The 15,806-nt window shown below is 39.8% G+C and overlaps 2 protein-coding genes across 2 annotated transcripts; one reads left to right on the plus strand and one right to left on the minus strand.

The window, feature by feature from the left end:
• Window positions 1–3,167: 3,167 nt before the first annotated feature.
• On the plus strand, window positions 3,168–5,892 carry LOC122669822 (F-box/kelch-repeat protein SKIP6). Its single transcript, XM_043866682.1, has 2 exons — window positions 3,168–4,363; window positions 5,760–5,892. The coding sequence occupies exon 1, from the start codon at window positions 3,226–3,228 to the stop codon at window positions 4,339–4,341; it is 1,116 nt and encodes a 371-aa protein (XP_043722617.1). The 5' UTR covers window positions 3,168–3,225; the 3' UTR covers window positions 4,342–4,363; window positions 5,760–5,892.
• Window positions 5,893–10,583: 4,691 nt separating this feature from the next.
• LOC122667660 (uncharacterized oxidoreductase At4g09670-like) lies at window positions 10,584–14,019 on the minus strand. The gene is made up of 2 exons (XM_043864032.1): window positions 13,487–14,019; window positions 10,584–11,268 (listed from the first exon to the last, which is right to left on the minus strand). The coding sequence occupies exons 1-2, from the start codon at window positions 13,994–13,996 to the stop codon at window positions 10,648–10,650; spliced, it is 1,131 nt and encodes a 376-aa protein (XP_043719967.1). The 5' UTR covers window positions 13,997–14,019; the 3' UTR covers window positions 10,584–10,647.
• Between the last annotated feature and the right edge of the window lie 1,787 nt (window positions 14,020–15,806).

A 15,806-nucleotide genomic window follows, 5' to 3' on the forward strand; every position in this document is an offset into this window, starting at 1 on the left:
CCATGAAACCGTACATGAAGCATTCATTACAGATAGGTGATTTAGTCTATAACAGAAGAGGTACCTTATCACGATCCTAGATTTAAGAGTGTCAATTGATGCAGTTTCCGTTACTCGGTCCGATTGTGGTGCTATATATATTTCAAATCATTTTTATGCGGTGCAGATCAATTCGATTCTATCCGGTCATAAACAATCGGTTCTTATTCCAATATTGGGTTTCGATTCCATTTTGACACCCTTACCCGGATCACTTATTTGTACGTTTCAGGTATGGTTAGGTGAGATGATAAATGTTTCACCTGCTCCCACTAAGAAAATGCATGAAAGATTATTTATGAAAAAAAAAAAAGACACATGCCTACGCCAAATAATACATGAAGGATACAAGTACGGATAGGTTATCCATCCTGATTCTGAAAGGGCAGTTTTATAAGTAAACCTGTGATTCTCATTAATTTTAGCCCAACCTCACGTGGCCACGTAATATTCTCTCCAATGTGGAGATGAGATTCATAAGATCGCGAAGGATTTTTTAACTTTGTCAACTATACATCGCGAAAGATTCGAATGGATCACATTCCCACCTGAACCTGAATGATTTTATTTTTCTTGGGTAACCAAAATGAATCTATTTAATATATATTAATATGGCATTAATAATTAAGACGCAATACATATAAGCCTAAAAAGATAAGGAAGGAGAGTAAGGAGGATAATAGAGAAGAAGTGTTGTTAGGTGGGGTACCTGGTGGGCTCCATTGAAAACAGACATTGATGAATCGAAACTTTTCCTTACAAACAGTCGTGGTAGCTGGCAGCATGGGCCAAGGACAGAGTTTAAGTACAAATTCTAGCCCAATTTAACTGGCCCAACCATTCTTTCAAAACTTAACCTATGAGATTATTCTTCAAGTGATCAGACCATGGTTAGCAAATTTGGATTCTTCGAGAAATATTCTGAAGTCGTAAACTTTAGCATAATTCGCATTATTCAGAAAAAAAGAAAGACGTCTTCTACGTTATCTGTGATATGGGAGTGAATCGACATAGTTTCATAGAGTCATTTAGTCTAAAAGCTACATGAAGAATATAAACCAGATGATAGAACAGGGGGAGACCTAAGATGTAGAAGATCGTAACATGAGTGATTCAACATATTTGGATTCCCATATATGACTTCATCAAATCTCCATCATCATCCTATTTCGAGGACTCATAGGAATACCTCGGCTGGTACCACAACAATGTGTTCTACGGACAACTTCAACAAGTATGCGTGTGGGGTATCCAACATCTGATGTTCAGACAGTAGTATCGACAACCCCTTTGTGGGTCATGGCACGACATTATAATTCTGTTAAAAAGAGTCCTTTCCATAAATTGCTTTAAATGGGTAAATCAATCATTTCTCCTTGTGCATCAGACCTTAATTCTCTCATCCCTATTAACTGGTGTGCTTGAGATGCATTTCTATATGGACTAGATTAGAAGGGTTCCCTGTTGACATGTCGAGTTTCAGTTTAGATGGAATTTTCCAAGTGGCAAAATAAAGTATTGAAAAATTCACGACTATGAGAAGGTGCATAGAGATATAAAGCTGTAGAACTTCGACATAGCATCTCTGTAGGGGTCCAAATCTTGAAGAACTGTATTCCACATTACCATTTTTTTTCTTTGATAGATTTCAGCGCACTTCTATTTCCTCCAAGTATAGGCATAGAGCTTCAAATTTTGGTTGAGAGCTACACTTGGAAACAAAAGTAATGAACTTCTAAACAGCCTGAACCCACCTGAGATTGGCCTCTGCTTATCCGTTGCTCTGTGTCTATACTGGGCTTGGGTTATAATCTGGCCTAGGATAGATAAAAGCTTAGCCCACTGAGAAATGAGAATGGGCTTGTGCCGAACTGAATTTGGAACCCAGCCCATCTTGGCTCTGTGTGCAAACAATGCTCTTCATTTTGTTCCCCTTTTGATCACTTGACTGAGTTCTGGTAACATATCTCTCGGAACTATGAAAACTTCTTTTGAGGGTTCAATCGAACCAACAGTGTTTGCACATAAGGGGCTTTAGGTTTCAATCTTTTCCTTTGATTTCCTTGGCCCATAAGACACTAGCCTGGAGTAGCCCAATTTTTTACTGGGCTGAGCATAAAATTGCAGCCCATGGGTGGGGCTACAATTTCTCAAACTCCCTGATCCAATGTTTCTTGGCTTTGTTTGGTTGCATGGGGGTGTTAAAGGGAAGAGAATTGAAAATTTTAAATTTAAAATAGGAATTTTTGTAATCATTACCTATATCACTAAATCCAAATCATTGCATGTTTGGTAATGCAATTCCATCTTACTTTGCACCTGTTTATACAATCACATGAGGTAATGATTGCAAAAATTTCTTTTTTGAAGTTTGAACATTTTCACATTCCTTCCCTTTGATAGCCCTTGCAACCAAAGGCAGCCTTTTTCCATACAAAAGCAAATGTTCACCTCTTTCTTCTCTAATGGTTTAAAATCCATAAATTAGCCCACGCAACTGTTTGATCCTCTGTGTGTGTGTGTGTGTGTGAGATGCAGCCCCAATTTGGCAGGGCCAAGAGCCACATCAGCAGCCCAACCGAGCCCAAGACCATGCTTCAAGCTCGGTTCAGACATGCCACATCATCAAGTATGCACCACCTATACCCAACAACTCTCGTTTTCTATAGAAGACCTGCGGTTTATTTTATGATTTTATCACGGGTCAGTTATGAGAATGCAGTTTCCTAGTTGTAGAAGACGACTTGCGGTTTTGGAGAGCTATCCAAGGAGTTGCGGCTGTGAGAGGATTGGACTACGTCAATCAGGGTAGTCCAATTTTTGGCTGGGCTGGGCAGGGCACAAAATTTCAGCCCATGGGTTGGGTTATGGTTTGAAGGCCTAGGTATGCGTAATTTTTTATCCTGCTACCTAGATTGCAGGAACATTCCTGCTACTCTTGATGGCAGCCAAGGAAATGGAATCTTAAAGGATACTTTGGAAAATATAATATAAAACCTAAGAGGGTATAAGTCCATGTCCATCTACTCTTCCAAAATATGAAGAGGGTAGTAACACACCGAACATCCCAACTATCACACTCAACGATAGTTGATACTCAACTGAAGCCTCAGCTGTTATCCTTCCTTCTATCTCCAGCCACCCGCCAGTAAAGCGAGCGAGTTAGGAAGGCCAGAGCGCGAAACCATGAAATCTTCCTCCTCCTCCTCCTCTTCTTCTTCTGAAACATCTCCTCCATTTGCGGTGCACCCATCTCTGTTGCTGCCAAACCTACCAGACGATGTAGCCCTGCAATGCATTGCAAGGGTCCCACATTTCTACCATAGCGATCTCTCCCTCGTCTCCAAATCATGGCGCTCCCTCCTCCGCTCCCCTATCTTCTTCTCCACTCGCAACCGCCTCAACTGTACCCAACAGTTCCTCTTCATTAACGTCCGCATCCATGGCTCTTCCTTCAAGTGGTTCGCCCTCGATCACACCCCATCAAACACTCAAAACCCTAGAAACCTCTCTCCTGTTCCTCCCATCCCTTCTCAGGCCATCGGCTCCGCCTTCGTTGTCATCGGTCCCAGAATCTACGTCCTTGGTGGTTCCCTAAACGATATTCCATCCTCCACCGTTTGGATCTTCGATTCTCGATTCAGTCGATGGGAAATCGGTCCCAAAATGCGTGTCGGTAGGGAATTCGCCGCTGCTGGTGTTCTCAATGGGAAAATTTATGTCATGGGAGGTTGCTTGGTGGATTCCTGGGCTCGATCTACTAATTGGGCGGAAGTGTTCGACCCTGTGTTGGGGTCTTGGGCTCCTGTCCCCAGCCCTGCTGAGGTTAGGGAGAAATGGATGCATGGGAGTGCTGTTATCGAGGATAAATTTTATGCCATGGCCGATCGGGGAGGTGTTTTCTACGATCCTTTTGAGGCGTCGTGGGGTTATGTACCGACTGAGCTGGATTTGGGGTGGAGGGGGAGAGCTGCTGTGGTTGATGGAGTTTTGTATTGCTATGATTATTTGGGGAAAATCAGGGGTTACGACGTGAAGGAGGGCATATGGAAGGAATTGAAAGGTGTGCAGAAGGATTTGCCCAAGTTCTTATGTGGTGCGACCATGGCTAATGTCGGAGGGAGATTGTCTGTTATCTGGGAAAAGAAGGGGACTGGTAAACAGATGGAGATATCGTGTGCGGAGGTTGAGGTTCATAATGATAGCAATGGGGGATTGTGGGGTTCAATCGTTTGGTCACAAGTGATCCTGGTGATCCCCGTTGGCTCATCAATTGTTCATTGCTTGGCGGTTGAATTCTGAGTTTGCTCAAAGATATTGAATGGTATGTATGTTCGTGTTGTAGGTAGCGTTGTGATATATATTGTTTCTGAAATTCGACCCCTTTTGTTACTCCTTAAAGTTATAAGAACAAAAGGGTTTATTTTCTTATCTTCTTTCCTTGCTCATTCCTTGTGTTAACATTGTCATACTGGTATATTTGTATGTCTCATTACTCATTCTGGAATTGGATAATCATGCAATTTTATCTCCATTCGAGTTAAATATTTAACTGTGTAGGAAAATGTGCTTTTGGTGATCTGATGTGATTAAAAGGTGATAGTTTATAAAAAAGAAAAAAAAAACTCTATTCATTCAAATTTTTTAGGGTTTACTGATTTTCTGTAGCAGCAAGGATGGACAAACAAATTGCCAAGGGGTTTTCCATGGGAAAACTCGAGAGTTTTTTTTTCTCTTGATATAGGACAACAATGGGTTAACCCTCAACTGAGTTGAAAGGTGGAATGAAAATGAAGAGTTATGGATTTCATGACAAGAACAGCAGATTGATTTATTGGCTATGGTTCAAAGAGATTAAAAACAAAACAGAAAAACAGTAGAATGTATAACATTAGAGAAGAATTAAGTAACTATAAGCTTTCCACAAGAATCCATAATGGCGTTCTTTGAATCTAGGATGAGTCCACTAGTGATATTGGAAGGAAAATTAATTTTCTTGAATCCCCATAAAAATAAATACATTTCCCACCTTCAAAATCGTATTCCTTTCCATCATGTTGAATCTCTATATTCTGGAAAACAGTTGCAAAAGTATTAGTTTGTCAGTTCATCTCTTATGTATCCTCCAATTCATTAGTCGAAGAAAATGAAGCAAATAATATCAGGCTTCAGTTTCATGTTAGGCTGTGGTGCATGTATGAGGGGATTCATGCCAGACATGACTGGGTGTCTTATAAAGCTGGTCCTTGTGTTTAGCTTGACTACGCTCAAAATATCCTTCGGGTTTTTTCATAATAGATTGAGAGTATTTCTTAAGGATTTATAGAATGATTCCAAAATATCAAACTCTTGGCAGATGCTATCATGGTTAAATTTGATCATTGGAACAAAAATAAAACCCTCAGAATAACTCCATATACCTAATGCGCCCTTATGTCCAGTTAAATTCATGTGGATATGCTTTCCTTTCCACATCCTTCCCCTTGTACAACTAGTATCTCTAACCTTGTTATCAATCTTATAGCCGCACTCAAACTAAACATATTCTGTCTCTGTCAATAACTAAACCATGGGAGGAAGGGCACAGAAACTTAATGTCCTCCCTATTAACTAATCAACCAAAGCATCCATCTCCCCCTGACCAATGTTTTAACCTAATTGCAAATTACAGTTTTGAATTTAAATTGGCTGGCCTATGTATTATATTCCACCGTGAACAGCTTGTTCAGTTGGATGCCAAGAGCTGCTATGAGGTAGCTGATGATACCACGAGGAATGGAATCACATGACAATTGTGTTATTCACGGGCGTACTCTCCACCCTGGACTTTGATTTACTTGGGTTTTGCTGCTGTACATGCGTGTAAAAGGTTTTTGGGGTGACCATTATGACTTCTTGATCAAAGTTAAAACAATTTTGAGGCTGGCCATCCAATTTGCTATCAACTCCTCCATGTCGCCAGGGCATTCAGGATAGCATTACATGTTCTCTCTGGTCCTCAATATTTTCCTGTAATCAACTTGAGAGCAGGTACAGATTCTCAATAGTATGTTTTGAATGGGAGAAAATTAGTCTTCAGAGATCAAGGGAAAAATGTGGCATGTTTATACCACCATTGGGCAGAGATCCTTCTTTAATCTGAGAATAAGTTCGATAGGGAAGCCTGGATAAGATATTAAGACCTACATTACAGGGAGTCACCCACTACACCTCCTCTATCCAATTTCTGCAGCCTTAATGTCTTGAACTCTGGAATCCAAACTGTCACAGTTACCAAATCATTAATTAGCAATTTTAGATTCATTAGGACTTTCCAAGTGGCAGGAAGAGCTAGTAGGAGAGTTCAATATTAATTGAATCCTCAAAACGCAATGGAAAAACCAAATGAGCTAAAGAAGCAAGCAATATCTATCAGACATTCAGAGATATTGGCTCTGAGAGATTGATCCATCAGTAAACCGCAGGGCCTTCATTTCCAATGCCAAAAGGTGCTTGACCGCATGAATATGAAGGGAATATTAATAAATCCTTGAATAAGTTTGAACATTTTGGAAATCTGGATTTGGCAATTAAAAGAGAAGCTGCATTGTAGGTCTCAACAAAATTAGAGAACCTCTGGAATGCCTTCTCAAGCCCTTATATCCGTCCAGCCTTAGGTATCATCCCAAGTTTGAGGGCATATGATGCCTACTGATGGACCTGTCCTCCTCAAGTCCATAGTCCATACACAAGTGTCAAGTTTTAGCCTAGCTGGACTTCTACAGTCTCTTAAGAAATTTGATTTTGGGCAATCAAGTATCCAAAGGAGGGGAGTCACAAAAAGCTTGCATGGGAGAAGAGGGTAGGTCTTTTTTATTTATTTATGTTTGGGAGGGGGGGGGGCGCAGGGGGATGGAGGGATTGTAATTATGCCACATGGAAATGTGATGGGGGCAATACTGGCTAGTAGATAAAATATTTCCTGGATTGTCCATGTGCCAAATATTACAACCAAAGTCGGTCATATTCATATCTCCCTACCCAATGTTTTTACCTGTCCAATTATGTTTAATTAATTTTTAAAGGGAATTTCTTATTGATGCCCTAAAGGTGTCAAATAATTTGAGATCTTAAATTTTTTTTAAAATCTTTTTCGTATGACACTTTTTTTTCATTAAGGGTAATAGTATCATTTCGCATACTTGAATAATGTGCATGACAATGACAATTTTTTGTAATGATATTTTTTGCCCTTTAGTATGACAATTATTTTCCAATAAGGATAATAGTTTCATTTCACATGCATACTAAAAACTCAACTTTTCATAATGACATAGGATACGTCACTCTCAAACTTATTTTTGAAAATCTTTTTATATCCCTATCTTATAAGCTTTGAAAATAAAACAAAGGCAATTAAAAAAAAGTGTCAAGTTCTAAATACACCTATAGGAAAATCATTCAAACACTCTGGTTTTAAATTCTCAATTTTTAGAACTTTTAAATTTTTATTTACCACGTGACCAATTCTACTTGGGCTAAAACTTTGTTTGACCTGCCATATGGTAGATATTAAGATCAAAAGACCATATGACCCTTTCTAATTGGGTCATCAATGAAGCCATTTATCATGCACAAGAGGATCCCCGAGTCTTCTCAATACTTTATGTCATCTAAGAGTTTGTATTTACTTGTTGAGAAAATGTTAAAAAAGTACACAACAAATTTTTTTTGAGGGGGTTAGGGAGGACCTTTCATGCTGTATGAACTTTCAAACGAAAACTAAATCAAACTTCTTGTAGAAAACCAATTTCATATTTTATGTGGGGAGAGGGTTGAGCATGCTGTCAACTTTGGGTAAGCTAGCGACATACACCAATCACAGTTTCATACTGTATTAACTTTCAAATGAAAATTAAATCAAGCTTGTCGTAGAAAACCAATTTCGTATTTTGTGAGGGGAGAGGGTTAAGCATGCCGACAATTTTTGATAAGTTAGCAGCATACACCAATCACAGTGATGAACACAGGAGGGCAATGAGATTTTTTCCAAATGTTCAAAATTCAAATAGTTGAATGCCAATGAGATGCTTAAAGGTAAAGTTTAGAAGAGGGATAGGCACGCTTACCACTTGTATTGAAATCATATCACATTAAGGGAGAAGTCATTTTCTATTGATCACAAATAGTTCTATAGAATTTACCAAAAAAAAAAAGATTATTTACACATACCACCCCTGAGGTTTAATGAAAGAATAATTTTACCCTTTAGTTTTGAAAAATTCTACGTACCCCTTAAGGTTTGCAAACAGTAACAAATAAGTCAATTTCGTTAATTCATGACTAATAATGTTAAAAATAAGAGGTGAACTGACAAAATTAGCTTTGTAAAAAATTAAAATAAAAAAGACCTCCAACTCATCTTCTCCAAATGATAGATTTATAAAACTTTTCAACCCTTAAGGAATTTAGGGTTTCAAATTGAAAAAAAAATCTCAAATCAAAACCCTTTTGCGCACCTGAGATACTCCAGACGATGTAGAACCAAATGATGACAATCCAACTAAGGGGCTTGCTCTATAATGTACTACTCCGCCTCGTTCTTCTGTTCTTCCATCCGTCTATTTAAATTAGACCATGGATGCAGAGATGAATAGCCAAAAGAACACCAGAGAGAGAGACTGGTTAAGGAGAGTTACAGGAATGATAGAAGAGGGGAAAGGATGGAAGGACATGCTGACCATGAAGTTGAGATTAGGGTTTCGGATCTGTTAATAGAAGAGGGGAAAGGGGAAGAACTAAGACTGAATCTTCCACTCCCATACCCGTAATCAATAATAACCTCTCTCCACTCCAACGTTCTTCTACCCATAATCTAATTCAATCCCTTCCTGTTCTGTCTGGGCTTTAATGCTTTCTTCCATTCCGTCTTCACCATTCTCTGTTTTTCGAATTCTCTCCTTGAATGAGAAGGTCCGATTCTATAAATCCACCCAATACCTTCACCTCATCATTATCCAATTTCTGTTGGCTTCCTTAAATCACTGAAGCCATCCATTCTTTCCTTCGTCTCATTGTTCTGTATCTTTACCGACCCAGCTAACAAGGAATGGCTGAAGACGAATTTCAAGAGACAGATGTGTTTTGGCCACAACAATCACACCGGAGAGAGAATCGGCTTTACCACAGCGTTTTCCAAGACGACAACGTCAATCCAGCCGAGATGTTCATCAACACCAACAACAACAGCAACTATGCTGCTGCTCAGCCGAATTCGGGTCAACTAAGTAAAAATAAGAAAAGCAAGCAGAGCAACTCATCTCATTCTCTTCCGGTTACCATCCCCTGCATCTTGAACCAACGGAGCAATAATAACAATTCGTCATTGCATTATTGGATTCTAATGAGAGTGACGACGAACTCGATGATGCAGAAATGGTGCCTCCTCACTTGATGGTCGCCTGCAGATTGACAGAAGATTAGATGGCTTTCTCTGTTTGTACAGGCAATGGGAGAACTCTCAAAGGTTGTGATTTGAGCCGATTCAGGATACCCCCATCTCAGATGAATTGTAGGTTGTTTTTTGGTTTTCTTGGTAAGGGCAATTTTGTCATTTTATCTCATATTTTTAGCACTGTTAATCATGAACTGACTGTTAATATTTGTAAACCTAAAGGGAATGCACAGAATTTTCCAAAACTGGATGGCAAAATTATCCTTTTGTCAAACCTCAGGATGATATGTGTAAATTACTCAAAAAACATAGAATAGTTCTATAGAAGGCCCAAAACATTAATTTTAAAAAAAACAAAAAAGAAAGAAAGAGATGTGAGAGGATGTATATTTCAACAGTCACGTGCCTTCTTTTTTCCCATTAGGTTTTTATTGATTTTGAGGATAAAACTGGGGCAGACTTGGAAAACCGATGAGCCAAAAGATAGAGCAATTCGAATTACTTCCGTTCAACCACTGGTTTGAACCGGTTTTAAAAAACGATGGATGGTTCCAGTCATCTTCATGAACGTGGCACAACCAAACATCATTATTGGAAATCATGAGATTATTCCTTCCATTTACTTCACTTCCCACTCTCTTTTTTTGGTTTTTGATGAAACAACACAGTGAAGTGTAATCACACAAACCACACACCAATCTCAAAAGGTTAACTGATTTTTGGAACCGTGGAATGGCAGATATACACAACACATACACCACCACACACACCCGATGTGAGACTAAACCCACCCTTTTTTCTTTTGATGAAACAACAAAGTGAAGTGTAATCACACAAACCACATACCAATCCCAAAAGGTTAACCGACTTTTGGAACCGTGGAATGGCAGATATACACAACACATACACCACACACACACACACCCGATGTGGGACTAAACCCACCCCCTTTTCTTTTGATGAAACAACAAAACCCACCCACTTCCCACTCTCTTACAAATGCATTTTCACACACTACACTCTCCACACTTTTCAGACAACCAGACACCCTACAGATAACACCGTTCAAAAACAAAACAATGTCACTCGAACAGGCCTGTTCTTGACGGACCACTAAGCAAGCAAATGGATATTACAAAAAAAAATTAAGGAAAATGTGAGTCTCAATCTCCAGATTAATCCCTAACTTGGACCGGCTCGAAACCTTTCTCAATGGATTCCTTAACTGCATCCAGAACCAGTTGTGTCTTCCTGCTGATGCTGGGCCACTTACTCTCTGGTTTGGAACCACCCTCCTTTATACTTTTCACCAACCTTGAGAACTCCCTCACCATGCAGGCTTCTTGAGGGAGATCTGTTGTGACCACATGCTGAGAAGGCAATGGAACCCAACCTGTAACGAGCTCCGTGAATCCAGTCTGAGAAGCAGCAGAAAATGAAGCAGCTCTCTCTTCTTGAGGGATAATAAAATCATGAACGTGTAGAGTTCCTTTTGTTCCAACCGCAGTTATATCCATGGTCAAATTGGAGAGGAATGAGCAATGGAAAGTTGATGTCTTCCCATCCTCCCACTGTAAAGAAGATCCACAAGCCAAGAGCACTCCTGCTTCATTACGAACAGGTCCACGGAGAGCAGTCACTGTCTTGGGCAGTTCATAGTCCGCAGCCCACAATATCGACCTGATGCAGTACCAGCCAGCATCACCAAGAACTCCAAGGCTATCAAGATCTGGCTTTATCCGGATGTCATTCTTGAGAAAATCATCACCAACAGCAAACGAAAAGAAGCTGTGAACCTGCAAGAACATAAGGGTCACTTTAGGATAATTGGTGATCAAAATTAAACCAAGCTACTAAACAAGTTTCTCTTAGGTTTTTCTTCTTTTGGCTAGAAATATATGCTAAAGAAGTAACAATACAACAGATAGAGAAAAAAAATCAGGGAGACTGTATCACACACACACACACACACATATATATATATATAACCATAGTTTATAACAATTACTATGATAAGAAATTAGTACACTTGCTTCAAATATACCCTGATGTCACTTGACCTATACTCAATACAAGTGAAAAATATAAGACCACATCAGAGAAGAAAACAACATATCTGCACTAAAATTTTTCTGGTTTGATTCCCTAGAACAAATGAAATGTGCCCTGTGCATCAGCAACAAATGAAAACAAAGGAGGGGGGGGGGGGGAGGGGACTAAATCAGTAAACTGATTTTGTACAAAAAGAAGAGGCTAAAAGCAGTAAGGCTTAGGACTTGAGCACATTGTTAGATTGGTTGATGTTGAGGTCATGAAATTCACCAACCTGCAATGGAAGGTAAGTTAAAAGTCAAGACATTGAGCTTTTCTTCCATTGGCTACTAATAAGCTAAGAAGCCCAAACTTAACTGTCAGCAGTGAAGGGAATTATTGTTCTGTGTTCCAAATGGTTACGAAAGCTCCATCAAAGGTATTTTTGTTAGATTCACAAATTCCTGCTTATTTTAAATTTCTCTAAACTTTTTCATCATGCAGGGTATTTTTGAGACTTTAAATTTTGGATTACATCATGTACTACATGTGCTCTGGTTCAGTTTGGATCTCTTTTCATTGTAATCTGAGTAGCTCTAAATCATAAGTATGTGTTCAAATGGGTTTGGGTATATACTGTTCTTCATATTGCTTCTATGTTTTCTGCAAAATTTCTTAATTCCCCTGGTGTTTTTAGGTCACCTTGCCACTCTGTAACCAAACTCCAATTTTCTTCTTAACTCTAAATTGTGAAGCCTATTACCATAGAAAAAATTGCTATTCATGACTGCTGTTCACAAGTGCACAACTCTAAAATCCAGTCAACTGGCCCTTAAAACTCTTACTTTTTTTCAATGATTTAATCTCATCTTTCTTGTGCCTTTTCAACCATATAATAATGTACTTAAATGCATCACTTCTCTCTCTTATATTTTTATACTTAATCTGTGCAAAGCCATAAACCCAGACACACCTCACAGACAAGTGTTTGATAACCCCCTCCCCCAAACCCACCAAAAAAAGAAAAACCTACAAAGAAGGGAAGGAGGGAGATAAAGAGCTATAGCCACAGGTTGGGAAATCTAACTAAACCTAATCCCAGCTGAGAAAGGCCATCTATCCTATCCAGTCATGTCATTTTCTTTTGTAACATTGAGTCCCTTGCATCAAATTTCAAGCTCTAACACTAATTTCAACCCTCCAAAAACTAAATCATTTCATGAATTCCATTACTTCACTAAGTTTATATTTTCAATTTTCCAGTTTTCTTTTCATAACAAAACTCAGCCTTTCATTTCAAACCTCAACTACTGAATGTCTGTGAACATTACTAATTTCCTTGCTTCTCTCATTGGTTTTTCTGGACTGCTGGCGTAGAATACCAGAGATGCACCAGGAAAATTTTGACCAAGTTCTCCAACTCCTAGCCCCTCCCAACACCACACCCCCACACCCCCCCAAAAAAAAAAAAAGAAACAGCTTCTGGTCTTCTAGATATAGGTGGAAACCCTTACAATAAAATTCATTTCATCTTATTACCTGTTGGTACTACTTCTATTTACCCAAAATCCACTCGTTTCTAATTCTCTTCTTTCAATTGCGCCCCTGTCTCAACAACAACATTAGCTAGCGACATCATTATATACAAGTTTCCTCGGTTGAGTGACATTCTCTTCCACAAAACAGACTGGTCTAAAATCCACTTGACAGAATTTCCCTTCAAATTTAATCGTGGAGAATTGATCACTCAGCTTAGCATACCAGAAACAATTACCCGTCCCTTTTCTCCACCCACTTCAATTCAAAAGCCAAAATCCTCAATCTATCTATCCTCCATGGATGAATGCATGATCAAAACAAGATAATGTAGTGTAGATAAAATCCAACCCCTGAAGCAATTAAGCTCGAAACCCTAATGTAAAGGAAGAAGTAAGGAAATCGATGAAATGTAAGTGTAAAGGACCAAGATTTGAAGAAACTTGCCGTCTTGAGATCACCGAAACGCTGCGAATCAGAAATGAACTCTTTCATCTTGGCAGTCCTAGGGTGGTGCATCCACATGGTTCCGTCCATGAACTGCACACCATTGGCCTCGCAGGCGTCGATGATCCGATCGAACTCGGCCACGTTCAAAGCCACAGGCTTCTCCAGCAACAGGTGCTTCTTCTTCTCCGCGGCCAGCACTGCCCACCGCACGTGGAGGCTCGTCGGAAGCGGAACATACACAGCGTCCACATCTGGGTCATCGAGTACAGCTTCATAACTGCCGTAGATCTTCGCCGACGGAGGGAAACCATTCTCCACGGCAAATTTCTTGGCCTTGTCGAGAGAACGGCTGCCGACGGCGTAGAGGGTTGAATTGGGAGAAAGGGTTATGGCTCTAGACTGCTTACGCGCTATGTCTGCGCAGCCCAGAATGCCGAATCGGATTGGCTTTTCCGCCATGTCTGCAACACTGTGAAGAGACGAGAGGAAGCTTAGAGAAAAAGACATCTAGCGACCACGTTATCTGATAAGGAGAGTCGAGACGGAGTTGTTGTCTGGTTCTACTACTAAGCCAGCACTGTTACTAATTTGCCACTCGAATCGCTTAATATTACAAATGGTGCTGTGGTCCATTCAGGTGGGTGTGGACTGTGGACCGTGTGGCTTAGAAAAAACGGTTAAAATAAATAAGGCTAAACGGTCGCGGACCGTACTGACGGTTCGTTCTTCCTCGGATAACCGTTGATTTAACTCATCCAATCTCAGCCGTTGAACTATTTACTTGAGAGCGGCTATGACCTACTCTCTCTCCTCTTCCCCGTAGATGGCAGCCCACTTCCCGCAATCCCTTTCCCCCTTCCCCTCTCTATCGTTTCTTATCGGGAACATCCAGGAAGCATTATGACTCTTTGATGACATGAAAAGGAAACAAATATCTTCTATCTATATCTATAGATCTTTGATTTGTAATTTTAGAGAGTTAGGAAGTTGGACTTGGCACAAACTTCTTCACATTTGCCAAGTTGCATAGCTTGAGGGAACCAAGAATAGATTGATTTCATGAGAAATGGTGCGAACAAAAGACGATATCTCATGAAATCAATCTATTGTGGCGACCTTCTAGTTGCTACTCCTCCAATAAAGTGATGTGAGATTTTGAGCTTGTGCTATGAAGTAGAGGTTGGTGGGTGAACTGAAATGTGGCTGATTTCAGAGGCTACTGACTCCTATCCGCCCCATCCTACTAACCTATTGTTATTTTTTCCCCTTTAACTCCATTAACGAGTCAGATCTTCAAGAAGACAATAAATTAAAACTAGATTATCTTGCTTTAACTTTACGATTGTGAAGTTGAAACCAATTTTCTTGATGTTCATGCAGGGAATTGCTAAGAAAATAGAAATTTTCATTGTTTTAGTAGATTAGTTGTCTCTTACTATCAATCCATTAGTTATCTTTGGTTCGATTGAAAGTGCAAAAACATCTTCTCCTCCACCCTTTATTGAGCGGCCCCAAGGTATACATCTATGAATCACAAACATTAATTTTAGAAAATTCGATCGAATGATTTAATTATTTTATTTGAAGGCTCTCTCGAAACTCATCTGCCTCTTATTAGGCCATCCCCTTGTTAATGAGAAAGGACAAATCAATCACTAGCTGCTTCTTTGTTGTATGGTAGATAGCCATTAACATCTTCGAATCTTCCCCTATTTTCTCCTATTCATCTATAAAAAATCTTTACCCTGCCTGGTTAGATCATTACCGTGAAATGTTGTGTTTCTTTGTTCAATTTGGTTGTTCGACTTGGTTTCAAGAACTCCAAACTTGCGACGCTACCATCTATTGCAAATCGATCAATCGCTTGGATTTGCATGAGAGAGATGCAATTACGTGGGTTGGGAAGGGATGCAGAGGCACAGAGCGGGCAGGGAGGGGGTTTTATAGGATTTGTGGCAAAGGTAAGAGAGGGAGATGTAGAGAGTTGGGGTTGGGAAGGGGAAGAGACAAAGAGAGAAGGGTGGGAGGGAGATGCAAATAGGTCGTCGGGGAGGGGAAAGATTGCAAAAGCAGAGAGAGAGAGAGAGAGCGAGCACAAGGCTCTCACGATAAGACCAAAGAGTCGGTCATTGAGTAAACTACATGAACGGTTGAGATCAACTCCATACCCAATTTATGATTACAATATAAAGACGTAAGAATTAGTTGGCTAAGCGTACGTATTGCCACCACTCACCCAATAAATAATGTTGCAAGCGATGGTGCTTTGGCGTGTAAGAATGTGCCACGTATTCTATGTAGTCAGAGAATATGGGAC

The sequence above is a fragment of the Telopea speciosissima genome, chromosome 7, assembly GCF_018873765.1.
Source record: "Telopea speciosissima isolate NSW1024214 ecotype Mountain lineage chromosome 7, Tspe_v1, whole genome shotgun sequence".
NCBI classification, from domain to species: domain Eukaryota; kingdom Viridiplantae; phylum Streptophyta; class Magnoliopsida; order Proteales; family Proteaceae; genus Telopea; species Telopea speciosissima.

Coding starts and splice junctions, on each gene's coding strand:
- LOC122669822 (XM_043866682.1), top strand. CDS start 3,226: ATGAAATCTTCCTCCTCCTCCTCCTCTTCTTCTTCTGAAACATCTCCT.
- LOC122667660 (XM_043864032.1), bottom strand. CDS start 13,996: ATGTCTTTTTCTCTAAGCTTCCTCTCGTCTCTTCACAGTGTTGCAGAC. Junction 11,269..13,486: donor GTTTCGGTGATCTCAAGACG/GCAAGTTTCTTC, acceptor ATGTTCTTGCAG/GTTCACAGCTTCTTTTCGTT.